Below are 26,696 nucleotides of genomic sequence, written 5' to 3'. Positions count from 1 at the left end.
AGAATTGGATAGCCTAACTATAGCTTCCTATTGACCAGCTGTATAAACTATAGCTGATTTGCATCAACTGGAAAATCTGCCTCACTCTGCATTAATATTTTAACCTATTTTAGTACAGGTTGAGGTCCAAGTCATATTGGCTGGATATAAGCATAAGGATAAATATATGAAGCTGCCTCATCCTAAGTTTGGCCATTGATCCACGTACTCAAGTATCACATATTTTGGCTGGCAGGAACACTCCAATGCCTTATACGGAGGCCTTACACCAACGCCAGTATCTAAGTTCCAGTATCAAGCAGGCAAGGCACTTCAAGAAGGTCAAAACTCTGGAGTTCAACTGAAATCTTTTTTCCTTTTCTGGTCCCACCTCCTTAACGCAGAGTAGAGTACCTTAAAGTAGTGGTCCTCTGGCCTAGAGCATGGCATTGCATCACCTGTCAGTCAGCTCCTTCTTCAGCTGTGGCCTGCGCTGGTGAGCAGGCTCTTGTAAGCATTAGGCCCCTGTGTAAGAGGGGGCTTTCCTCAGAGGAATTTGTTTCAGTGAGTACTGTCTCCAGGGGCCTCTCATGCAAAGGGCTCCTGGCTGGCTCCAGTTCAGTGTCATGGTTTGGATTCAGTACTTTAGTAGCTTACCCCTATGGTCTTCCTGGTATCGCTGATTCCTCTCTCTCTGCCAGTGTCCTGGCTGTGTTAGGGACTGGCTGGATGAGGAAGAGTGGTGGGAGCTGCCTGTGCAAGTGCTCCCCATGAAGGGCACAGAAGATGACTTAGGTCATGGATGCTGGTGGTGGGATACCGTCTATACATCAAAGAAGGGGACAAGAGGGGAGGTACCAGATGCAGGAAGCATGAGGGATGATGGAGAGGCAGAAGCAGGCAAGTGGCCCAGCACAGGGCAGGGTGATGAGGTTTCCAGTTTGGATGCAGGCTCTGACAGAGTGGAGCCAGACCCGTCATCTCTCCCACAGCACCAACAGGACAGCCTCTCTGCTGAAGGCTCTTTGGCCCCACTGACTCCCAGAATGCAAAGGATGTTACATGTTGCTGAGAAACAGGCCAGACAGGCACAGAGAGAGGCTCATTTCGTTTGCCATAGCAGAAGATTACATGGGATGAGCCCTGACTCAGAGGGCTGGAGAGCAAAGGAGAGGCTGCATGCCAGTTCAAACAACTTCTGCATTAGAAGGGTTTGCCTTATGAGCCTCCTTGTATTTTTTCCTTTCATTAATAAAGAAACTAATGGCACGTTAGCCTCTCATCTCCCCCTCTGACCTGTGAATGACCTGGTCATCCTGTCAGCCCCTTGACAGGTTGCGGCTTAGGATCTGGTTCATGACAGTCTCTGTAAATTGGAGGTTTGGCCCCTTGAGAGAAATTATTTGTATAAGGGAAGGCATCACATGGCTACCAATATTCACTTGCCTTGATCTCCACCCCCCCTTTCTTTACTTTGAGCACCACAGAAGTGTATGGATAGGTAAAGGTAAAGGGACCCCTGACCATTAGGTCCCCTGACCATTAGGTCCAGTCACGAACAACTCTGAGGTTGTGGCGCTCATCTCGCTTTATTGGCCGAGGGAGCCGGTGTACAGCTTCCGGGTCATGTGGCCAGCATGATTAAGCCGCTTCTGGCGAACCAGAGCAGCGCACAGAAACGCCGTTTACCTTCCCGCCGGAGCGGTACCTATTTATCTATTTGCACTTTGACATGCTTTCGAACTGCTAGGTTGGCAGGAGCAGGGGCAGCAAAGGGAGCTAATCCCGTCGCGGGGATTCGAACCACCGACCTTCTGATCGGCAAGTCCTAGGCTCTGTGGTTTAACCCACAGCGCCACCCGCGTCCCCAGTGTATGGATATCCTGCAATAATTATAATTAGCTGCTGAGCAGCGACTATCTGTTCCAGAGTATGATATTTCTTAGCTTTTTATGAAAAACGTTATAGAATTTATGCCACATTTTCTCTTTGTGAGAGGCAGAATGGTGGGGTAACTGTGGTTCTGGTGAGTGACTTGTATCAGCCCACATGACATGTATTTCCACAGCAACCCTCAAAATGACAACTACCTGCAACCCAACACATACTTTGTTTAAGCAGTTTGGATAGTTCAGAAGGAATTAATGACTTGTTTACTGTCCAATTACTGCAGAGGAATAGTTTAAAGACTGTGATATTAATTCTTCTGTACTTTGCATTTTCTGTGTTAGGAGTGTGATTTGTATCATTAAACTGATCTGCAACTAGAGTTTCTGATATGAAAGTAACTGAACATAAATCAGGAATGATGTTTAATACATAAGTTGCAACAATCGTCAAGTTAGGTGAGTTTTGCATTAAGAACTGTCACAGATAGGTTTTACAGTATATCCTGTACACAGGATCTGCATCTGTTTATGTACATTCCAAACAACAACAACAACAACAACATTGGGATAATATTGTTCTGTATTTCAAAGAAATGCCATTTGATTTTCATTCAACCAGTATTATTCTTGGCTGCCGTAAATCTAAGATGCAATATGTGTACATTTAATATGCATCAGGCAACATGTAAAACATGCAGTATATTTCCCATAACTAGCACCACAACTGAATTTCAAAGATCAGATGGAGCCCAGGGTCTGCATATTACCAGCACAATGTCTGCCATTACAACAAACAGGGTTTGAGTAAAAAAAGATTCTGCACACTTCAGGAACCCTGGGAGACGCAATGTTTCCCTCTGTGCACAGAAGAAAGACATTGTGCTGCTGCAGTTAAAAACACTGAAGTAGTTCACTATGGGAGAGATTCAGACACATTTCCTTCATTAAATCCTGCTACTAATGCTACCACTTCATCCTCCAACACGTCTTCTTCCCAGTCTTTTCCTTCTGGCCACTCATGGTTGCCTCAACATCACTCCCCGGGCTCAGAGCCTTCTTCCCTCGGAAAGTTCCTCCCACCACTCCTCTGTGTCCAACCAGCCCATGACAGCTAAACAGACATTTAGCCTGAGCTTGTATAAGGCAGCTTGCTATGCTCCTGAAAGGCGGGGTATAAATGTTATAAATAAATACATTTGCCATGCCAGATGCATGCCCTGCCTTGCTGCCAAGCAGCAAAGATCCCCTCATGGTTTGAAAAGCTGGGCTGTAAGAACAGACTGCTGCAGGGGCAGACCTCCCTTCATCAGCCGCCTTCTAGGGAGATGGAGACCCATTTGCCTTATCACATCCTTGCCACTTGTCCCAGGCCATGGGAGATGACAATGACTGTGCTCTGTTGGCTGCTGGGAAGAGGCAGCAGACTTTATGCTCGTCTTTTTGCTTCTGGGGCCAAAACAAGCAGGAGCAGGAGAGGGGGGGGGGAAATCCTGCCCCTGCAGATGTCACTAGCGCTCATGTAACCTTGAGACTTGACAAATGTAATATGATTTGTATCAGGATGCCCTTGAAAACTATCTAGAGGCTGTAATTTGTACAGAATGCAGTGGGCTGCTTCCTGACGTTGCGTGTGTCTGTCACTAGGAGCGCATTACATCAGTGCTCCAGGATCTGTGCTTGATTCCCGTAGCCTCTGTCCCCAGATGCTGGTCCGGGCAAAGACGGAATAGGTTGTATTTTGCACGCGTTCATAAATCTTACGAAATATATATACATATTAAAAGGGGGAGAAAGACAATAAGGAAAGCAGAAATGGCTACAAAAATAATTATTCACAGTAGGGTGGGGGGAGCTAAAAACCAAAGCTGGTAGGCGATTGGGTACATCTCTTAACATACCAGTCGTGAAACTCACGGGGTGACCTTGGACCAGTCACAGCATCTCGGCCTAACATACCTCACAGGGTTGTTGTGAGGATAAAATAGTGGGGTAAAGGACCACGCATGACGCCTTGAGCTGTTTGGAGGGAACAGTGCAATACGAATATAATAAATAATAATCAGTGAGAGGCTGATTTGCATTCATGAAGCGTAGGAATTTCTCATGTCAGCAGATTAAGAAACGTTTAAATGAGGGAATCTGTAAGATATTTTTTGCCACTGTTTGCTAAGGTGCAACTCTATGCTATCGAAAACTCAGGACTGTCACCAGAAATGTTAACCCTATGTTGAATTCCTCCCTGCCCCCCATCTATATCGTGGTATAGGAAACACCCATATTAACTATTTCAGGGCATTAACTGCACATTATGGAGGAGGTGGGGTGGAACTCCATATGGGATGCCAATTTATTTATTTTTCGCAGTATCCCATATTTCGGATGCTGTAATCCCGCCCTGAGAGTGTGCTGCTCATTTGTACAAACAGCCGCTTACTATGACATAAAAATAGTGTTGTTTGACGTGTTTTGAGTAGTGATTTAAATGCTTCTTTTCACCTGAGCAAGAGTAGAGTGTTGTTGTTTTTCTGAGTATGTGCTAGGGGAAAATGTTAGCTCAGAGTATTCTGTGTGTGAGATTTAATGCATGTGACTCTTTCAAATGAGAATCAGCAGTCAGCACCATCTGCATCTGCAGGAGAATGCTTCCTGTTGTTTGAAAGCCACATTTTTCCTCTGTAATTTGATGTGTTTCTGTTGTGCTAATGCGATACAAGAACTACCCAAGGAAAATGAAGAGCAATCTTGATAATTTCAGGCATTAAGTGAACTCAGTTCTTCATTGGAGAGAGAGAGACTTACACTGGTTTGAACAATGAAAACCCATGCCTCTCATCCTGAATACCTACTCCCAGAGCTGTAGCTGACATCTACAAAAGCCAAGAGAGGGAGAAGGGCTATTTTCTTGTGGCAGGTCATATCTTGGGAAGCATCTTGAATGGAAGCTGAAAAAGAGATGTATCCTGGTTTTAACAGTCATTACTTCCATTTCCTCCATTTTCAGTAAAAAGGATTTGAAATCCCTTTTTTCCTCTTCACGTGACTTCTTACTATCAGTACTGTAAGCAACTAAGCATTTCTCTCCATCTTTTATTATTTTGTTCAGCACTTGAGGTGTCTAGGAAGCCATCTCATTTGTTTTAAGGCAGACCTGAAACCATCTCGCTGAATATTTTTTTCAATTAGGGAGTGATGGATTAGTCAGTCTGTTTCCAGTATGTGCCAGTTTTACATATTTCCATTCATTCATATGTCTATTCAATCCACTTTCTGCATCAAAATTTTAAAAACATGGAAGTTTTCATTCTTTTCAAATTTATTTTTTAAAGATGCATTTATTATGACTTTTAGCCTAAAATATATTTTTTTATCAAAAGTAAATGCACTTTATATGCATTTTAATATGTTGTTGGTGCCAAGAACCATGCTCCCAAAATTGGAAAAGTGTGAAAAATGCTAACTGCATGATGATAAGCATTACGCTCCCAAATCAGGTTAGCTCACATAAAAATGTGAATTGAGTGAAATCCTTGAACAGTGAAACTTCTAATTTCTTTGGATGTAATAGAGCCTGGCCTAATAGAAAACAAAATGATCCCCTCCCTCCTCCCTGAGCACATTTTTTGGGAACTATTTCTGAGCATTGAGCTCAGGAACACTGTTTTCACCTGGAGCAGCTACCACTCCCTCTAAACCAAATATTAATATTTATTTGTGTCCGGACTAAAGCTCCAAATGAAATGCAAGATGGTAATAAATCTGAGGTTATAAAGAAAAGGGGGAAATGTATGCAAATGTCGCATAATGTCCAATAGAGAAGTTAGGGTTGCCATATGTCCAGAATTTCCTGGACATAGCCAGAATACTGTCCGGGGACATGTGGCCACACAGTGTCCAAATGTGGTCATACAATGTCTACAGTGTCGCTTTTGGAGATTTTCTTCAACAACTTTGGGCAAAACTAAAAAAAGCTCAACAACACTTTTGTGTTCAGATCTTTCACTTTTTGAAATACAGCAACCCTAGCTGTTACCCATTTATTTATCCAATAGACTAATTAAAGAAACAATTCAGAACGCCTCTCTTCAAACCACAAGACCTTTTCACATCACTTACAGGCAAACTGCTGCATTCAACTATGTGCAGCAGAGCCCCAGTGTCTCTTGTAAGAAATAAAAACCACTTCAGTTTAGAGTGGAGAAGCCGTTGGTGGTGTGATATGTAATCAGTTCCCTATCATTTCTTCTCTCCAAGTCATCCTCCCCATAAGCTGCTCGCTCTGCCCAAGTTGTATTCCAAACACAGGGAGTAATATGTAGGGAAAACAAATGGGAGTAGAGAAGCAGTCAGTAGATAAAAGGGTTAAGCACCAATTCTCCTTCCTGCTTCTCCACTTCGCTCTTCCTGTTGCTGGGGCTCTCTTACACTCACTTCCATGCAAACAAGTTCTAGGCAAGCCATTCATCAGAAGGGATGACTAATGGCCGAAGTATAGATGTGTGTTGCATTAGATATGGCGCTGTTCTTTTGGATATTTAATTATGGATAGACAACCAGTTTATGGTTGGCTGGCAAGTACCAGGGCCAGCTCCAGCTACAACAAAGACCCTTCCTCTTTTAACTACAACGACGTAGTCAATGCTCAGAGCAAAGCCAAGTCACACACATTGTCTCAGGGGGAGCACAGAGCTACTTCATAACAATCTGCCCCAGAGATCCATGCCATCAAGGCCCAGTCCTGTTCCTGTATCTAGAGCCCTGCTTTTCATCGGCAAAGCCATATTCTGGGTTCTGTTTCTTTGTCACCCAATAGTGTATTGAGTACTTACCACGCTCTGAAAGAGAGATTTGTGCTTACACAATGGGTCTTTTGTCGTAGGCAGTTGGCTGTACAAAACATTTAAATACAATAGATGAAAGGTATTCCTATTCTGTTCTATGGGTTGGAGCTGCTCTTGAAGAGGCCGCCTTTGGTGATGAGCAAAGGAGCATTTGAAACAGGGGTATTCCCCCCCTCCTGTGCTCATGAGCACTAAGTTGCCAGTCTTCTTGCATAAAATTCTGCCTGATACATTGAAACTAGTAAAAGTGATACCTAACTTTCCTGTGATTGTGATTAGAGGTAGCCCTTCCCTTTTCCAACTCAACCGTTTAGTTTGGGGAAAAACTCCTTCCAACGCACCTGTCAGAAACTGGTTCTATCAGTTTTCTTTTTCAGATTTTAAGAATTTGACAGAACTCATTCACCATGTAGCATGAATGCAGGAGCAAAAAGAAACACAAATCTTTTGTAGAGTTATATTTTGAGAATGCCTACGGCTGTTTTGTGGACAAGCTGTGATGCAATTTCCCTTTCTGCTGGGTAGCTTTTCAGTTTATGGTGAGAAGTACTGGGTTTGCTCATTACATGGCTGCAATCTTGCCGGTGACCAGGCAGCTTAAATCCAATTGCTCATAAAAGAGTTTATGTTTGTCTGGATTGTGATGGAATGTTTATTATGTAAGTTTGTGTTTAGAAACATCATTCAGCATTAGTGACCAATGGTAGGGCCTAAGCCAGACATCACGAAACCTAATTCTTTAGGACTCCTCCTTTAATCATACTTATATCTTGGACACATTTCCGCTCCCTCACCCAACATTAAGTTTGCTGTTTGTGATTTGGTAGATCACTATTTTGCTTTGTGCCACTGATTTTACCAGATAGTGCACATCACAGCCCTTGCACCTGATAAGGGTCACTGAATGAGGGTGCTTATCTACTTTGTGCTCACAGCAACCCCATGAGTGTGCAGTGATACCATTTTAGAGATGGGAGGGGAAAGAGCAAAAAGCAATGTTTTTCCAAGGGTAAGCAGCGAGTTTATGGCTCGTGAATCCAAATATCAGAAGTGTAACATAAAGAAGAAAATTATTTATTTTAGGTAAATCAAAGTCGAAAAACAACTACAAAAACTACCACCAAGTAACAAAAGTCAAAACTAAAACCGTAACATCAAATGAAGCAGTGTTACAATCTTAAATAATATATTTAAAAACATTTTAAAGCCATGCAGAATAAGAATGTTTTCACTACCGGCCTAAAGGCCATCAGAAATGGAGCTTCATCTCCTTTGGGAGGGAATTCCACAACTGGGAAGGGGGGCTTCTACTGGGGGGGACCTGCCTTGTGTTCCAGCCAGCTGGCCTTGTCAAACTTATCAAAGAGCCAATAATAAGGATAGTCCTTGAAGGAATTCATTCTTTCTAAAACTTGTTGGACAATACCAACATTATGGGCACCTTGTCTCTTTGGTTTATTCTTGCATTCAGTGCCTCTCTCCCACCCCGTTTTGCTTTTGGGACATATTACAGGGCTTCCAAAAATAATATCTACCTATAGGCTCCAAGATTTCTTGAAAATGCCACATTCCAGCTTACTAAATACATAGCAATTTAAGTATCTCTTTAGAGTTTAAATTAGTACCAGACATGGCCAAACTTGGCCCTCCAGCTGTTTTGGGACTACAACTCCCACCATCCCTAGCTAACAGGACCAGTGGTCAGGGATGATGGGAATTGTAGTCCCAAAACAGCTGGAGGGCCAAGTTTGGCCATGCCTGACATACACGATCTCAATAATTCTTACAACGCTTATAAAAGGTAGGTCAATTCTATCGTCCTCATATTGCAGTTGGGATAGCTGTGGCCAGCAGTATACTGGATTGCCTAAGGTCACTAGGTGAAGAGATACAGCTTTAACCAGCGACGTTCTACCTCACAGATCACATGCTGTGATCACTATGCCAGTAAACAGTTCAGTATGCAAAATATATGTAGATATACAGTCGTACTTTGAATGGAATCTGTTTCAGAAGTCCATTTGACTTCTGAAAACATTCAAAAACCAAGGCGTGGCTTCCAATTGGCTGCAGGAGCTTCCTGTACTCAATCAGATGCTCAACTTCCAAAAAACATTCGCAAACTGGAATACTCACTTCCAGGTTTACGGCATTTGGGAGCCAAAACATTCAAGTCACAAGACGTTCCAGGACCAAGGTACAACTGTAGTTCATTACTATCAGCAAGGCAAACATATATTCTTTATTGGCCAAGTTGTCATTCTAAATGTTTGGGTTAGGTGTAAACTGCCTATCAGTCTTAGAACAGGGATACAAGTTAGAGTTGGGCTGCAATCCTAAACTCACTGACTAGGGAGTAAACTCATTTAAACACAGTGGGACTTACTTCCAAGTAAGCATGCATGCATACCATTACACATGACATCATTCACTATCTCCTTTTATGAAAGCCATTCAACAACAAAATCAAGGTTTTAAATAGTAGTTACATATGTAATCAATATTCCATAGGTAACCCAAATATAAGCAACACAAGGTAGAGTATGGAATGTAAGAACATGATTTCTCTGCTGGAAAGGACCCAATTGTTGCTACTGTGTCAGTAGAGAAACAACAGAGGCTTCTTCTATTATTTATATGAATTGACTGATTTGGCAGATGCCACTGCAGTAAACCTTTCTTGATAATGCAGAGAGAAAGTGGAAAAAGAGGGCACTTGCTTTTCTTCAGAATCAAAGGCAACGGCAAGCATTTCAAAATGCTCAAGATGGTACATACAGAGAGGCAAGTGTTATGTATTGAAAAGGGCAGAAATGGTAGAAATGCAATTTGATTTGTGCACCCTAGGAAGTAGCAGTAGCATTCCAGAACAAGTTTATTTTATTAATACAGTGCATGAAGGATTACTCCTGCAAGTATTTCAGGTTGCTTGAGAATTTCATTGCTCAACATTTTCAGATTTTCACACCTGAGCTGATGCTTCTAGAAGCGGATTTTTGAGCAAAATAAATGTACCCCTTCTGTGTATTATGCTGTAATCCCACGGTGTGCTCTTCAAGGTGAAGAGCAGAAAGGACTAGCTGCAATGTGAATTTAATGATACAGAACACTGACCAAGCCTGTTGGGCCTTGCTGTGACTTTCACTTTTGTGTATGAGAATGTGCCCTAGAATACACACAACTTTTCCCTGCATCTGAACATTGCAGGGGGAAATTGGGGTGGCGTGAACAATGAAAAGTGGATTATAAAGTAAATAAATAAAACTATAGTAGCCAGGCAGCTGACTTTCGGGGACCTTATCTGCTATTGCTGACCCCACCATGGAACTCCCGCTAAGTTTCCAGAGAGCTCCAGCATTCCCATGATCACAAATTGAAAACCGCTGACCTGTGATATTTGGCTCTGAACAAAAAAGCTTTCTTCAGAAATCTTTAGGGTTGAAGAGACTCAAGATCCTTTGGCATGTTCAAAAGCAACAAGTCAATGCCTCCCTGGAGCACCAATTGCAGTTTGACTTGATTACCAGGTCAGGACATATTTTTCCCCAAGGCACCAGTCTAATTCCTATTAGCTGTGACTGCCCTGGTCAGCTAAAGCTGACACTGAAATTAATAGGAGTGCGCTACTTTCAATGTTAGACTTCATGCCAAATTATCCAATTTCATTCTCGTTGCCCTTGCTAAAAAGGAGGCCATCTCACGGAGATCAATAATGATTAAAAATTATAGTGTTGTTCCAAAGCCTAATTTGGGGGCCAAGGTGGGGAATGGCAAATGGAGCCTGTCTGTATGTACAGTACCTATGTTTGTTTGTTTTTAAAAATCAGTTTTAAAATAATATAGCCACTAATCTTGGATATTTTATTTGAAACCTTATCGAGTGCTATTCTTAAATCCTGAATCTTTGATGTATTTAGTTTCTTAGAAATCCTGAGTTTCCCATTTTAAGACGATTTGATATATGACTTAAGTCCAAAATCCAGAAGGAGCAAAGAAATGAAATCCATGTATTTAGTACTCACATAGTTCCACCCCCCCATAGTGTTATGATTCCCATGATTTTCAGACCTCTCTTGAAATTGTTAGCACTAAAAACTTACTTTAGTTTCATCCACAAAACTTAATTCAGTTTTTTGGCCAAGCAATGACTAAGGCTAAGTACGCTAGCCAAATTCCCACATGGGTAATCCTATTGTGTATTTGTCTCTGCTACTTCAGTTGAAAGTAGTGTAATTGGTTTTTCAGGGTAAATTTATTAAGAGCCATAGGAAAAAACCATACATTTTAAAGTCCCACAAAAGATAGGTAAAATGTAAAACCTATTCACCTCCATTGCCTTAACTAGCAAGCAACAGTTGTCATTGTCATATTATCATTTTATCATATATATTTTTTAAAAAATCCAAAAAGCATGTGGGAATACTGGTGGAGGAAGACTGCTTACTTTCTAATCAGAGCTGTCTTCCTTCCACAGCTCCTTCCAGAGCACCAGCCAGGTATTTTGCCAGCTATATCTGTATTTCATTCCAATACACAGGAAATATCATAGAATCACTGAGGCCTCCTAACCCAGGAAAATAACATTAATGAAATTATAAGCATTCTTACTGTTTTAGCTCCCACACATACCTGGGCAGCTTTCCATGCTCTCAGCTGCGAAAAGTCATGGAGAATTTTGTATAAGTTGGAAAATCCATTACAGCTCTGACAAACATGCATCCTTAGCTATGGTATTAATCTTTAGATCCCACTCCAGATGGTTGGGTTGGATTTACTATGTAATAGCTCTTTGTTCTTCAAGACTGAAGCAATGTTTGTATATCTCTTCATCATACTGGCCTTGGGAACTCATATCCATGATATTTTAGGTGAGATTCTGTCGTTTGCTTTGTTGTACACATAAGTAAGGCAGATATAACTGTTTGCAAAACCTCCTGTAGCCATCTTTGGTTGTTCCTCCTTAATCCTTCGCAAGTACCAATTATTGTCAGTAATTTTGCTGAAATGAAGAACCTTGGGGGGAGGACAATTCAATCACCTTTCAGGCCCTGTTCGGTACAGCTAAGGGAATGGAGGAGGCAATAATGATTTTTGAGCCACCTGTCCTGGCACACCTAGGAGACAAAAGAGCCATTGGAAGAGTTTAGAACAGCCTTGGGGCTGCTGCAAGTCATATTCATTGCAACAAACCCTCAGAGACTGCTACATCACTAGTCAAAGATCAAGCAAAATACTTTGTGCTGCAACAAATGCCTTTTCTGCTGCTACACTCCCTCTCCCATGGATCAGGGAGGAGTGACAAAGAACACCGCTCAAGCAATTCCAGGCTGTAAATGAAACCCATGCCCTGATTATGTACTGCTTTCAGTTCAGTAACCAACATGCTACTCTGGTTCAGGTCCAAATGACCTGGCAAAGGGATGAGAGGTCTCTCTGCAGTGCCTCTGGAGGCTTAATGCCAGAGAGCCTATAGTTTACTGTCTATAAGACACTGTGCATAGGCTTCAGAGCCTTGACTTTTCCCCAAGTGCAAGTATTTTGTTTTTGTAAACATTCTTCCTTTAGAAATGTATATGCGTTAAAACCATTAAAGGCCTCTCTTTTGTTCTTTTACCTTTCTTGCTTCTCCATCTCTCTTAACACAATATATACGGTAGATATTGCCGGCAAGAACCCGTACATTTGCAATAATGGCTTGGCTGAATAAAAAAAAAAATTGATTAGCAGCTTGTGTGGCCTATTGTTGCTGCTGTTAATAATGTGGCAGATATAGAGCGGGCCTAAGAGAAGGCTGGGAAGATTCAGATTAAAACCTCTGCTCAGCCATAAAGCTTATGCTGACCTTGAGCCAGTCAGTATTATTCATGCTTCCTAACTCACAACACATTATGAGGTTAGGACATGGTTGGGAAGAGAAAAACATGAAGGCCCCCCTAAGCTGCTTGGAGAAAGGACAGGGTAAAATGTAATAAATTTATTATTGTTAATTATAAGAAAGATACAAAAAAAAAATATATAGACTGGCAGGAAAGGGATGGAAAAATTGGTTTCTATGCTAGGCACAGAAGAAGGCATAGCATCTCTGTCTTTCCCCTGCAGTACCTAAATGCATCTGACCTGCATGCAGTTCCTTGTCACCTATGGTTACGAAGCTAGTGATTAAATACAAGGCTGTACTAAACGCTTGCATGCACATTTATTCAGTTAATAAAATTTGAGGGCTGGATTCTGACAAAGGCTGCATTCCTAACTCACCTGGGTATAAGCGCCACTGAATTCAATATAACTTACTTCTTAGTAGACATAGGTGGAATCTACACACATATAAAAAATGGTGTGAAAATGCAAAAACCTGTTGAAGAATACATTGAATTTGGCATTGCTCACTGTCACCATCTAGTGTCACATTTGTATATTGTACTTTACAGCACATTTAAAATGTTTTATTTGCAGCTGTATAGCTGAGTCAGTTAGGAACGTGCTGTAAGTTAGTCACATTGATATCAGGATGAAAAGTTAACCACAACTAAGTTAAGTCCCATTGATTTTAGCGGGAACTAGGTGCAGCCAATTTAGTCTAGATGCAGCCCTGAGAATATTACCTTATGTTACTGTCTGCCTTTATGCCAAAAAGAAAAGGCAAGGGTAGAGTGGGTATGAAGAGATGTCTCTTTTCATACTATTAGAACTCAGGCTCATTCAGTGAAATGGATCAGCTGCATCTTCATGATGAACCAGAGGAGGTTATATTTCATGGTGTTCAGGGTTAACATGAAATTCACTGCCGCCAGATGTGACACTGCCCACTATCTTAGATATGCTGGATAACAGTTTTTATAGGTAAAAGGTAAAGGGACCCCTGACCATTAGGTCCAGTCATGACCGATTCTGGGGTTGCGGCGCTCATCTCGCTTTATTGGCCGAGGGAGCCGGCGTACAGCTTCCAGGTCATGTGGCCAGTATGACTAAGCCGCTTCTGGCGAACCAGAGCAGCGCACAGAAATGCCATTTACCTTCCCGCCAGAGTGGTGCCTATTTATCTACTTGCACTTTGACGTGCTTTCAAACTGCTAGGTTGGCAGGAGCAGGGACCGAGCAACGGGAGCTCACCCCGTCGCGGGGATTCGGACCGCTGACCTTCTGATCAGCAAGTCCTAGGCTCTGTGGTTTAATCCACAGCGCCACCCGCATCCCTAAGAGTTTTTATAAAGTACACCAAATGCTAGGTGCTGCATAGAAAGTAAGTGAAATTGCACTAATGCTTTCTGTAGGCTTACAGACTGTAAAGTAGACTAACTGCAAGAATGGAAAAGGGGGGACAAAGTGCTTGAAATGAAATTTATTCCAAGCCCAATGCATTTGGAACAAATCCTTATTTGGGGACACCTGGAGTTTTTCCTCTCTCTTGATGACCACGCTGTCTAAAAAGGGTAGACCGTGGGAAAGCAGAGGGTTGGGAAAGGAAGGAAAATAGGTTTTACAAAGGTTTTTAGCGGTGATAGCTAAGCAGCGCTTGCTGACTTTGAACACTTCTCCCCTTGAATACCAGATGTTAGGGAGGGCTGTTACCTTCATGCATGAGGTTTAGGCTTCCCAGAGGCAACCTGGCTGCCCACTGGTATATACAGCACACAGAAGTAGATGGGCCCTTGGTGACTGTATGATCTAAAAAGGCCCTTCTGATGTTCTTATAAAAATAGTTTCACGCCAGAGCTTTAATGCTAAGCAAATGTCTTCCGCAGCCCAGATGAAAGCAGAAACCATTATCAGCCATATTTCCCAATTTAAAATACAGGGCTGGGGTGAGGTGAGGTGAGTAAATATTTAGCAATGAACATCATAATTTAATACTACAATTTGCATGTATTTAATGTATTTTTCCTGGGAATTCTTAAGAACCTCTAGCCCACCATAACACAAATTATTTAAGCACTTTGTCAGCTTTTTAGAAAACAACAACAACCCAGTCTAGTTTTCCTGTTTGCCTTGAACAGCAGCTTGATTTGCAAGTGAACCATTTCACAGCATGGACATTTCACCTGCTAATTGCTTTAGCTCAAACTGCAGTTTTATCTGCAGCTACAGGGATGACTTCAAATGCTACCCAAAGCAGTAGAATGCAGTGTCAGATATCAAATATGTTATTTGATATCTTTTGTTGCAGCAACTCCACTTCATCTAACAGTTTGCAAAACTGTTCCATGGGACTCTTTGTAGGCAGAATGGAAAAGAAAATCTTTCCCAACCAATTCCACCACCACCACCCCAAAAAAAAATAATTACGAATTTAGATGTTTCTGGTTATTCCAGTTAGATAGCATGTGCTGCTGCTTCTCCTCCATATATTTTATCTAGAGAAAATATATCTCTAGGATAGCAGCAGGAAGGTTAAAGGGCAATTCATTCCCACAGTATGTATTGATGGCTGCCAATTTGGACTGCTTTAAAAGAGGATTATAAATTCATAGAATATAAGGCTGTCAACGGATACTGGGCACAATGGATATTTTCTACCTCCAGTATTGAAGGCAGCACACCTCTGTATATCAGTTGCCGGGAATCACAATTGGGAAGAGTGCAGTTGTACTCAGGCCCTGCTTATGGACTTCCCAGGGGCATCTGGCCGGCCACTGTAAGAGCAGGATCCTGGACTAGATGGGACTTTGCTCTGTTCCTGTAAGATTCTTCCTATGTCCCTTAAGCACACAATCTCTTAATGAATTGCCGAGTGAGTCTGCATAACATGTGTAATAGATGAACAACTTCCTTTCTGCTGCAGGAAAATACAGCTATCAACACTGCAATCCTGTTTAAGTATTTGGGAATAAACCCAATTGAAATGCATACATGATCACATTGTAAGCCTTGTTGTTGTTGTTGTTGTTTAGTCGTTTAGTCGTGTCCGACTCTTCGTGACCCCCTGGACCAGAGCACGCCAGGCACTCCTGTCTTCCACTGCCTCCCGCAGTTTGGTCAAACTCATGCTGGTAGCTTCGAGAACACTGTCCAACCATCCTGTCCTCTGTCGTCCCCTTCTCCTTGTGCCCTCCATCTTTCCCAACATCACGGTCTTTTCCAGGGAGTCTTCTCTTCTCATGAGGTGGCCAAAGTATTGGAGCCTCAGCTTCAGGATCTGTCCTTCCAGTGAGCACTCAGGGCTGATTTCCTTAAGAATGGAGAGGTTTGAACTTCTTGCAGTCTATGGGACTCTCAAGAGTCTCTTCCAGCACCATAATTCAAAAGCATCAATTCTTTGGCGATCAGCCTTCTTTATGCATTGTAAGCCATACCACCAATCAGTAAATCTCCTTTATTGGCATAGAAATAGTGTCTCGTGTACATGGGTCAGAACACAACACAGGTAATGACATGCATTAGAGAGAGTCAGGATAAATTTTGAAGCCCTGAAGAACCAAATAAAGATGTGAAAAAGAGATCATCTGCCTCACTTGAGCCCATTAAGTTCCCTTTCTTTTTATAGATGCACTTAAAAGTTATCTTCTGATTCAACAAAATTTAAATAAAATATGAAATATATACCTCTTTGTGCTGTACTCCTGTTAACAGCTGGCATTGAAATTTCCTGGCATGCAGTCTTTTGTCTGGAATTCACAATAGCTTGTCCTTTTCATGACTATTGGGATTTGTCAAGCATATGTTCTTCCGTTTAGAGAATCCACCTAACGTATGTACTCATTACCACGACAGGAGTCTTCTCCTAAAGACATAATGCTAATAATAAGTCTCCCCAGTTATACATAAACCAAAAACAGTGGATAATATAAAGCCAGCTGTGAGCTATACAGTGGATGATGTTGCTGGAGCCTTACAGATGTGAAAACTTCTTTTCTAGTTAGGACTCAATTATGCATACATAATTTTGTTTGTATACCACCTTTCCATAGTTCAAACTTTGCCCAAGGCAGCTTACAACATTAAAAATAATAATCACATAATTGCAAACAGTCGTCATAAACAATAAAACATCAAAGGTACACAACCAAATCAAACAATTTCCACGTCAATCGTAATAAGATACAAAGATGCAAAAGAGTCAAGGAGTCTGTTCAGCAGCCTCAGCTTTTGCAGCTGGAATCAGATAGGGCCCTGACCCTGCCCAAGCCTGGTAGGAAAAGGCCTGCAAGGCAAGGAGTAGTTCTTATAGGACTCACAGCCAAGGCGGTAAAACTCAGCCAGTAAAACAAAGTCTCTCTGAAACCATTGGTATAAGTTGCTGACACCTTCTAGGAGTGACAGGCGAGAGCTGAGTGGGAACCACAGGTTGACAAAGTACCCCAGAAGGAGCACAGCCTGCCGTCCACCAGAGGTAGTACCCCTCCCCTTACACCCTTGTATGCCTCCTTCCAGCAATTCCTGCAGCAAAGCTGGTGCCAAATGTCTTGCTCCGCTTTCCTTTGGACCACATCAGTGAGTCTTGTCCTCTGGGCAGCCCAGGAGCTCCAGACACGCTGCCCAGGTTTGTACCCCAGGGATGTCACTTCAGTGCTGCTAATGCAGTGATTTGACTCCACTGGCACACTATTGTTTCTTGAGGAAGACGGATGCCAAGACAATCCCATATTAATAAAAGGGGGGAGATTTAACCAGTGATAGAGTATGAGGAATGGATAGGAAGCTTTCTTGATGATATTATGCAGCTTCAGTCATTTAGCCCTGGACATAGCTGTCTTCTGCAAAACTTTGTGTTGCTGTTGGTGGTGGCGATGTCTTACACATCTTGAAGCGGGAGATTAATAGGTACATTTGGAATGAACTCTCAAAGAGCACTTGCATGTGAGCTGTAATCATGCAAAATGTTATGTGAGCATAACACTTAGAAAGCTCGTTCAATTTTGTTGGAATGAACCTATGTCTTTTTAAGCGAAAGGGTAATATGTTCTGTTTTCACATGCCAACACGTCTTTATCTTCATTTGTACTTCCTATGCACCAATATTCCTATGATAGTGAATATTGATGGAAAAAATGTCACAGTGAGATGCTGAGCTGCTTTCATCACACCACAAGGTGTACATCTGAAGAAGAAAAGAAAAGAAAGTTTCACTTTTTCTCCCACTCAAAGGACTGAAAACAGTATTTTAAATAGTAACAAAGATTACTTCTGGTGAATGGTAATTTTTAGAATATTGTTATTTGCATTTTTTTGAAAGTGGTATTAATTCTAATAATCAAATACAGTTGGCTAATGTTTTCTTTTTGATGCTCAGATGCTGTGACTAATCCTTCTAATAATGACATGAAAGAACATAATGTGCTGGTAATGAAATCAGTGTGCTTTTAAAGTTAGATAGTGTGCACATCAGCAACCATGCAATGTTTCTGCCAGTATGGATAAACCGAGCAGTTGCTCATAATCTTCCTCTTGTATTGCTTCTGTAGTGGAAAACTGCATTTTTATTACATTGTATAGTATTATCTCAATCTGCAAATGGCTTTGGAACTCAAATCTCAAATCCCATAGCTTATTGGGGTAGATTTACAGAATTCAGGTATAAAATTTTCTGTTAAAGTAATTGTGGATCAGAGAAAGATTAGACCAAAGACCTTTGGGGAATATTACTGATCAAGATCTGCCTGAACATAAGAGTAGAATGGTAGCAGATGATGGAATGGAGAATTTCCAGAGGAGTGAAACAGACAAACAATGGAGTTGTGATGCTGGAGAAGTGGAATGAAACCACAGACAGAGACATTAAAAACATCTTGAGATGGCAGAGGCAGAGCTGAGAGAGAGAGAGGATCCCGTATACAAGTTGAATTCAGAGGGAAAAGTGATCAAGCCTCTGGCAATTATTCTGGGAAAAGGATGGAAGGGATTTTCTAAATTATGATGGAAAATCATGGCCAACAGGAAATGGGATGGGAAGTTATGGAACTGGGTTTGAATGAATAACATCTAGCGATAATAACAATTGAAGGGCCCCTTTGACTTTTTGTATGGAAAGGAAAATGAATGAACTTGAGATGCTTGGGGTTGAAGATTGGGAAAAGACCACCTAGCAGATTGAAGAATAGCTGGATGTTACCTTGGAATACAGCTGGATACCATTCTGGAGTGAACACTCTGATGATAATGATATAATTGATGGATGGAGAATCAGAAGTCCTCTTTAATTTTCTCTCTCTCCTCTCTTTATTTCTTGTGATTTTATTTCTTGTGTTTTCTTTTTCTCTTCTTTTATCCACTTTACTTTTGCTTGTGTTTGGCTTTGTTTTTTGAGGTCATCTACTCTGGGTTAAAAGGATGCAGGTGGTGCTGTGGGTTAAACCACAGAGTCTAGGACTTGCCGATCAGAAGGTCGGTGGTTCAAATCTCCGCGATGGGGTGAGCTCCCGTTGCTCGGTCCCTGATCCTGCCAACCTAGCAGTTCGAAAGCACGAAGTGCAAGTAGATAAATAGGTACCGCTCCAGTGGGAAGGTAAACGGCATTTCTGTGCGCTGCTCTGGTTCACTAGAAGCGGCTTAGTCATGCTGGCCACATGACCTGGAAGCTGTACATCGGCCAATAAAGCGAGATGAGCGCCGCAACCCCAGAGTCATCCGCGACTGGACCTAATGGTCCTTTTACTCTGCGTTAATGAGGGTACACACGGGAAGGTGATAGATGGGAGGTGAAAGACCCTGTGTGAGAAGAAGGGAAGGAAAGACTTTCCAGGATGGGAGACTGGGAAAATAAAGGAAAACATCCCTGGTGAATGCTGGGAGGGTCCATTTCCTTTAATGTGAGACAAGGGTTAAGATCTTTTTTGTTGATTTCTTTTTTTATTTAGATTAATCTGTTTTTTATTGTATCATATGCTAAAAAGTTTCAATTAAAAAAAAAATTAAGACTTTGAGGGGTTGTTTTTTTTTAAACAGTTTTACCGAAGAGAAATTGTTGGTGAAAAGGGGAAAAAATAGATATAAAGTAAGAATTCCTGGATGCCAATAATTCTAATTTTATACCTGGTTTTTTCAATGCCACCAACATATAGAGAATGGTTATCCCACAGAAATAGCAGAGATGGGTGCAACACAGAAGCTAAGAACAAAAAGCTAACACAACAAAACCATTCCTAACTCCCTTCTTGCTGTACTCAAACCTTATTTTAAACTGCCACTTCCCCCTCCCCTTAGTTACCCCCTGCTTACTCAAACCTCTGTCCATGTTTTAAACAGCCGCTTTTCTCCTCTCAGTATTTTTGCATCTCTGCTCAAATCTCTGTTGCTTAAAACAGCCATTTCCTCTCAGTGATCCTCCACCCCAGCTTAAACTTCTGCCATTGTTTAAAAGAGCCATTGCACCCTTTTAGTGTCCCTCCCTTCTCACTGTACTCAAACATCTCCTTCTTGTATTCCTCAGCTGCCTCATGTTTTTAAAGATAAAACATGCAGAGCCCTCAAATATTCCATTGTGTGAAGGTACTTTACTCAAATCTTCTGTTGTTTAAAACCATCATTTTCCTCTCAGTTCTTTCCATTCCTACTTTACTCAAACTTCCGCCATTGTTTTACACCACCACTTTCCTCCTCTCAGGATCCTGCTGTTGTGCAACCGGCCTTCTCCTTTGCTTTCCTACCCAACCCTGATTTTATGCAAACCCAGGATTGTGTTGCAGCACTACAAATCCTTCAATGAGGGCTGCACAATGACAGCCTTATATTTTTATGTATATAGGAAGAAATGTAGCCAAATCTCTGCTTCCCACATGGTTGCTCCTGGAACATCTTAAAAACAAATAATCCCAAATGTTTTTTGTTTGTTTTTACCATGTCTTCCGATAGCTGAATGATCACTAATGAAGTTGTTTTCCTTTTTTTGCACATGAATGCACATTCCATTTTGTGTCACTGGGAGTTAGCTACGTGAATCAAAGGAGAATTAGACCTCTGACGATTAAGCACTCAATTATGACAGCATTGTGGCATCTGGAGGTGTACTTTGTACCTACTGCATTTCAAAGAAGCAAAAGACTAGTTGTGCTGATTTACATTCATAATCCTCTTCAAAGACTCCTTTCAGCTAATTGGGGAAACAAATATTCTTTTCCACTTTCCTTTGGAAGGGGCTGTAGCTCTGTGGTAGATCACATGGCTTGCATGCAAAAGGTCCCAGCATCTCCAAGCTGCAAGTCAGCGCTATCAAAACAGGGCTAAATCAAGAGTCAGGAACCTGTGAACCTCTAGATGTTGTTGGACTTCAACTCCCCTCAGCCCCAGCAAGCATGGCCAATGGTCAAAGATGATGTCGGGAGGACCACAAGTTCCCCATCCCTGTGTTAGATGGACCAATAGTTTGACTCAGTGTCAAGCAGCTTCCTAAGCCCATTTCCATGAATTAACACCCTAATTTCTCTGGCCAGTGTGCACTGTACACCTATGAAGGTACCCAAGCCCAATACTATGGCACAATTCAAGAGATGACTGCCATATTGGAAACCAGGAATGGGCAAACCTTTTCAGCCCAAGGGCCATTTTCCCTCTTGGGAAGCCTTCCAGGGGCCACATGATGGGGTGGGGGGCAGAGCCAGAGACAAAAGTAGGTGGAGCTGTAAATGTAAATTTTATCTTTGTACAGTAGCTTCTCCACACTTCTCTCTATTCTGCATCAAGGCAAGCAAAAGGTATTATCAAATTAGCCAGGCAAAAATATACTCCAGGATGCTCAAATCAGTGAGGAGTGTGGTCTAGGTGGTGATTTGGGGAGAGTCCTGGTGGCCAGGTAGAGAGGATTAGAGAGCTGCATTTGGCCCAGGTTCACTACTCCAGTGGAAGCAGTATGGAAATCCAGGTTTGTGCTTCTCATGTACTAATTTTTCCCCCTGCAACCACAGGGAATCCTGAGTCACAGCCTTGATTTGTACAGGGATGCTGTGCTTTACCCCAAGTTGGTGGTAGCTTACACCATCTGTTGCCAGCCATTATTCTTCCTCCCAGGCCACCCAGCAGACAGGCTAGGCATTTCCATGATTAGCAATCAGGCTGTGCCAGTGATATCAGTGTGTCCCTGGCCAGAGGAAGCCAAATTAATGTAAACTGAAATCAAGATGACCAAAGCCTGTTTTCAACCTGTTTCTGTGTGCGTTTACCATCTCTGCTCTGCCCTTCTCTTTACCCTCTGTTGCAGGCACAACCAGCACGGAAGTTTTATAACAGTGTCTAAGGTGCTACATTCATTAAATGAAAAGAATGAACGAAGAATGGAAAATTCAAATCACATGATAATTTGAATGTGAAAAACATAGTTGTGCTGATTTGCAGCCCAGTAACCAAGCAGAATATATTTTCCCTTCACCCCACTCACATGCAGTTTTCATACACTGATCATCTTCTTTTTTATATTCAGTGAGATGTCCATCTTGAGATGGTGTGTCAGGTTTCAAACAGCGTTCGAAACTCGCATTGTTCTAGGCACATTTTGCGACAGGGAATTTCATTAGCACAAGCAGTTTCTGAGCTCTGGGCGCAGTACTGCACCTAAGATTTCAGATTAAAACTGCAGAGTGGAAGGAAAGGAGGAGCTTTTTCTCCTCCCCACTTCCAGCTACCCTCTGAAGACTGAAGAAGAGACCCTCTTAAGAATATTAGGGGGTGGGGAAGAACTAGACCATGTGAAAAATGAACATAATATTTTAGCTACAGTTCATTCATTTTCAGCTTTCTATTCTTGTTAGAAAAAAAGCGGGCCTAGACATTCCGTTGTGCCCATAACCTAGGTTTAAGGTGCCATTTAGGTCCTAGCTTTCATATCTCACTTTCTAACACTGGTTTTAAATATTGATATTAGCTGAATAGTCAGTTTCTTTTATTTTTAGGAATATGTTTGTTTTAAGAATTCGTGTTCATTTAGCTAGAACATGCATTAAGTAGCTTTTTGATCAGTGAAAAAAACACTGATGGCATGTTCAAATGACTATCTGTCCTGCGGTCTCTACTTAAATACAGCGGTATCTTGGTTCTCGAACTTAATCCGTTCCGGGAGTCCTTTCAGAAACCAAGGCACTGCTTCCAATTGGCTGCAGGTGCTTCCTGCACTCAAGTCGGACTTCTGGCTTCCAAAAAAAATGTTTGCAAACCGGAACACTTACCGTACTTCTGGGTTTGCAGCACTGAGGAGCCAATTTGTTTGACAACTAAGCTGTTCAGGAACCAAGGTACCGCTGTAATTGCTTTTGAGTGACTGCCAATGTGTGGAGAGGTATTTGTCTGAAATTTGCATAGTGATGTGTATCTTACCATGCTCTTGGCAAACCCATATTTTCTGTAACCTAAATGAACTATTTTGTACCACAACTGAGCTTTCTACATTATTTAATTTTTTTTCTCTTTATATTTCCAGGGCAACAGCTACTCACAGGGGCCAAGTTATATTCAAGGATGCCTTAGCCCAACAGTTGTGTGAACAAGGAGGTAAGAGTTATTTTCATTTAGAATCTTGCTCTTCCATATTCATTTGTAGTTGTAGACATTATTAGTACTTGAGGAGACGCATAGCTGATTGATAGACATGAAAGATGCAAAATTATTAAGGATGTGATTGTGTTGTTCTTCCATACTGATGGATCAGTTTCAGGCTTTGTTCCCATATGCCTGGCAAAATGCAAGCTGTTTGTTATTGATCTTCTTGGTTGAAAAGACCTGCCATGACCTCCCCACTCTACTCAGGAGTCCATCTAGCATGAAGATGAGCAGATGCAAAGGACTTGTGATTTGCATAAGACAGAATTTCAACAGATGCAGATTTTCTCACACCTGTATGACAAGCTCCCTTAAGGTCCTGTCTGCACTATATATTAAGGGCAGTATCACCATTTTAAACAGTCCTGGCTTCCCCCAAATGATTCTGGAAGTGTAGTTTGTTGAGAGTTGCTAGTAAGCTCCTCACAATTCTGAGTTCCCTGGGAAGAGGGATTGATACTTGAAATGACTAGATTAACTGTCCTATCTAGAACTCCATCGATATCATTCAAACAAGTTCTGTTCTGTCTCCGAGGTATCTGGGATGCATTCTAAATGCCTGCATTGAACCACAAAGCATCAAGTCCAGTTTAGGCTTTAATCCTATACCTATGAGAAAGCCCCATGAACTCATTGGGACTTCCTTTTGAGTAGAGGTATACAGGGAGTCAATCTTGTTTTTTTCCATTTGAATTTAGTTTGTAGATTTGGGACAAGTGAAAGGTATGTGGCAGCCTCAGGGGCATTTCAAACACCACAAGTACTATATGATTTCTACCTTTCTCTTGTTCAAAATTAGACACTGAGATATATCATTGCATGTTTCTTGGCATTTTCCATCAGTCAATATAATCTTAAAAGGTTGTAAATTCTGCACTTCCATAAAATTCCTGCTCTTTGTATATTGCATAAAGTCTACATTTTTTTATTAATCCAAATAAGAATCTTCTACAGTGGTATCTCGGGTTAAGTACTTAATTCGTTCTGGAGGTCCGTACTTAACCTGAAACTGTTCTTAACCTGAAGCACCACTTTAGCTAATGGGGCCACCTGCTGCTGCTGCGCCACTGGAGCATGATTTCTGTTCTCACCCTGAAGCAAAGTTCTTAGCCTGAAACACTATTTCTGGGTTAGCAGAGTCTGTAACCTGAAGCGTATGCAACCTGAAGCATATGTAACCCGAGGTACCACTGTATTTTGTTAAGAGTAAACAAAAGCAAAGGGATGTGTGCCACTCAGCGTGGCAATCCTCATGTATTTACAATCAGGATTGTGTGCAGGTTTAAAGGGGAAGGGGAGGGGAAGACAGTTTATTTCAGAGCTAGGAGAACAACAAATGACTCAAGGCGGGGGGTGTGGGGGGTGACCAAAAAGTACCCCTGATGCTGTTGCGGCCGCTGCCTATCTTTTTAAAGTCAGTTTCTTTTAGGGCAGGAAGCAAGCTGTGGAGATGCTTTTTTTAAAAAAAGAACTGGTCAACAACTTTTGCACAGGGCACCACATGGGAAGAAGAATCTGTTGGTTCTTTTCCAAGGAGAACCAAGGGGCAAAGAGAGGAGAGGAGCCCTGCTTGTGGGCAGGAGGAGGAATTGAGGGTTTCATTTGTGGAGGAAGAGAAGCAGAGCCTCGCTGGAGCCTCTCCAGAGCCTAGAAAACATAGCAGGCAAGGCTGCGGCAAAGGTTGCCAACAAGCCAGCGGAAAAAGCAGCTTGACCTGCTCTTGCACAGATAGTTTAATATGCAGAAATCAACATAATAGTGCTCATTTGATTATCTAATTAATCGTTTTGATTAAATGTTAGCACTGATTTCTTTTCCCAATAGACCGAGTTTCAGAAAAGGTTTGCTTATCACACCATTGTTATGGTTGCCCACCCCAATTACATTCCTCCATTCACTTTTTATAAAAATTGCACCTTATTCTACTCCTTATTCTCCAGGAACACGCTTTAACTACTTCCAGATATTGGAGTAGTTGATATTCCTCTATGGACCGACTTTATATCCCTATTCCCAATTGCTATTAAATGGAATACAACCAAAGTAGAACCACTTATTCAACAAATATCAGAACCACCCAAAATGTTTCCTAAGTCCACGGGAACGAATAGACTCCGGCAAACCATTTGCTCTAAGTTTGAAAAGCTCCACTTAAAACACTCCGTTTCCAAAAGAGGTCACTAGATGGCCTATGAATTGTCACAGCAGCAGAAGTCAATTCAAAATTCAGCTGATGAAGTTCACTACAGGAGTGGTTAACTCGTCACATAGTCCATAGATCCTGTTGTCACTGTTGCTTTAATTATTTGTTGCATTTGTTCATCACTTTTATCTATTTTCTAATAAAAGCAACTTACAAATATTTAAAATACCAAATGGCTTTGCCAGAGGGCAAATGGGCAAATTTAGCAGGGGGTCAAATACTTTCCCCCCTCACTGTATTCTCACTGCTCCTGGGTGCCTTCATTTGAGAGCTTGCTGTTAACCGAAGCACAGCTATGGTAAGGTTATCAGATTTTTTTCTATGAATCCGGGGACACTTGTTTGCGATGTGCATGTGAATGCTGATAAAGCTGTAAATCCGGGGAGTTTCCCTGGGAAACAGGGACATCTGGTAACCTTACTCTATGGGAAAATATCAAAGAGAGAAGAAGAAGAAGAAGAAGAAGAAGAAGAAGAAGAAGAAGAAGAAGAGGAGGAGGAGGAGGAGGAGGAGTAGTAGTTTGGATTTGATATCCCGCTTTATCACTACCCTAAGGAGTCTCAAAGCGGCCAACCTTCTCCTTTCCCTTCCTCCCCCACAACAAACACTCTGTGAGGTGAGTGGGGCTGAGAGACTTCAAAGAAGTGTGACTGGCCCAAGGTCACCCAGCAGCTGCAGGTGGAGGAGCGGAGACGCGAACCCGGTTCCCCAGATTACGAGACTACCGCTCTTAACCACTACACCACACTGGCTCCCAAGAGAATGGCTCTTTCTCTTTTTTGCCTTTCTAAAGCAGGTTCTTCAGAGGCCGAAGACCTTCATGAATCCCCAGTTAAAAGCAACTCCAAATTAGTTTACAACCATGATCCAAAGAACTACTCCAAGTGAACCCAAGATCTTAATACTATGCGTATTCCTTATTGGGTGGGGGGAGGATTCTGTAATATTTTGCTAAATATTCCAAAAATGTATGCAAAGGAAACATGAACAGAGGGAAGCATTGCTAAGAATAATTATATCTCTTCCTCTTTAATAAGCATTGATTTGTGCTATTTAGATTTAAATTTGAGCACTGAGCAAAGCAAACATGCCTCCCTTGGTGGGCTTTCTTGCCTTTTTAAAGCTGGGGAAATGGAAGAGATGATGAAGAAAGGTAATCAGTGACCCGGAGTGTAAAGAAATACATGTGGAGAGTTCCAGAGCCCCATGCACAGAGGCTTCCCATTCTTAGGCATGGAAGAGAATTATCCGCCTGCTCTGTGGGATATGGGAAGCGCTCAATGTGCACAGTGAGTGCTTCTTCTGATAGGCGAGAGAGGGAAAGTGCCC

The 26,696-nt window shown here is 41.9% G+C and overlaps 1 protein-coding gene across 3 annotated transcripts in view; it reads left to right on the top strand.

Moving 5' to 3' along the window:
- The window catches only part of RELN (reelin), a 296,722-nt gene that overhangs the window by 90,629 nt on the left and 179,397 nt on the right, over positions 1-26,696 (top strand). For all 3 annotated transcript variants that reach the window (XM_082239382.1, XM_082239381.1, XM_082239383.1), the window contains one exon: positions 23,046-23,116. In XM_082239382.1, the coding sequence (XP_082095508.1) occupies positions 23,046-23,116 (71 nt within the window). The remainder of the gene's footprint in view (positions 1-23,045; positions 23,117-26,696) is intronic.

Source organism: Podarcis vaucheri (assembly GCF_965113315.1).
Source record: "Podarcis vaucheri genome assembly, chromosome: 10".
Lineage (NCBI taxonomy): Eukaryota > Metazoa > Chordata > Lepidosauria > Squamata > Lacertidae > Podarcis > Podarcis vaucheri.
Note: the sequence above shows the minus strand (reverse complement) of the source record. Positions and strands in the feature narration are given on the sequence as shown.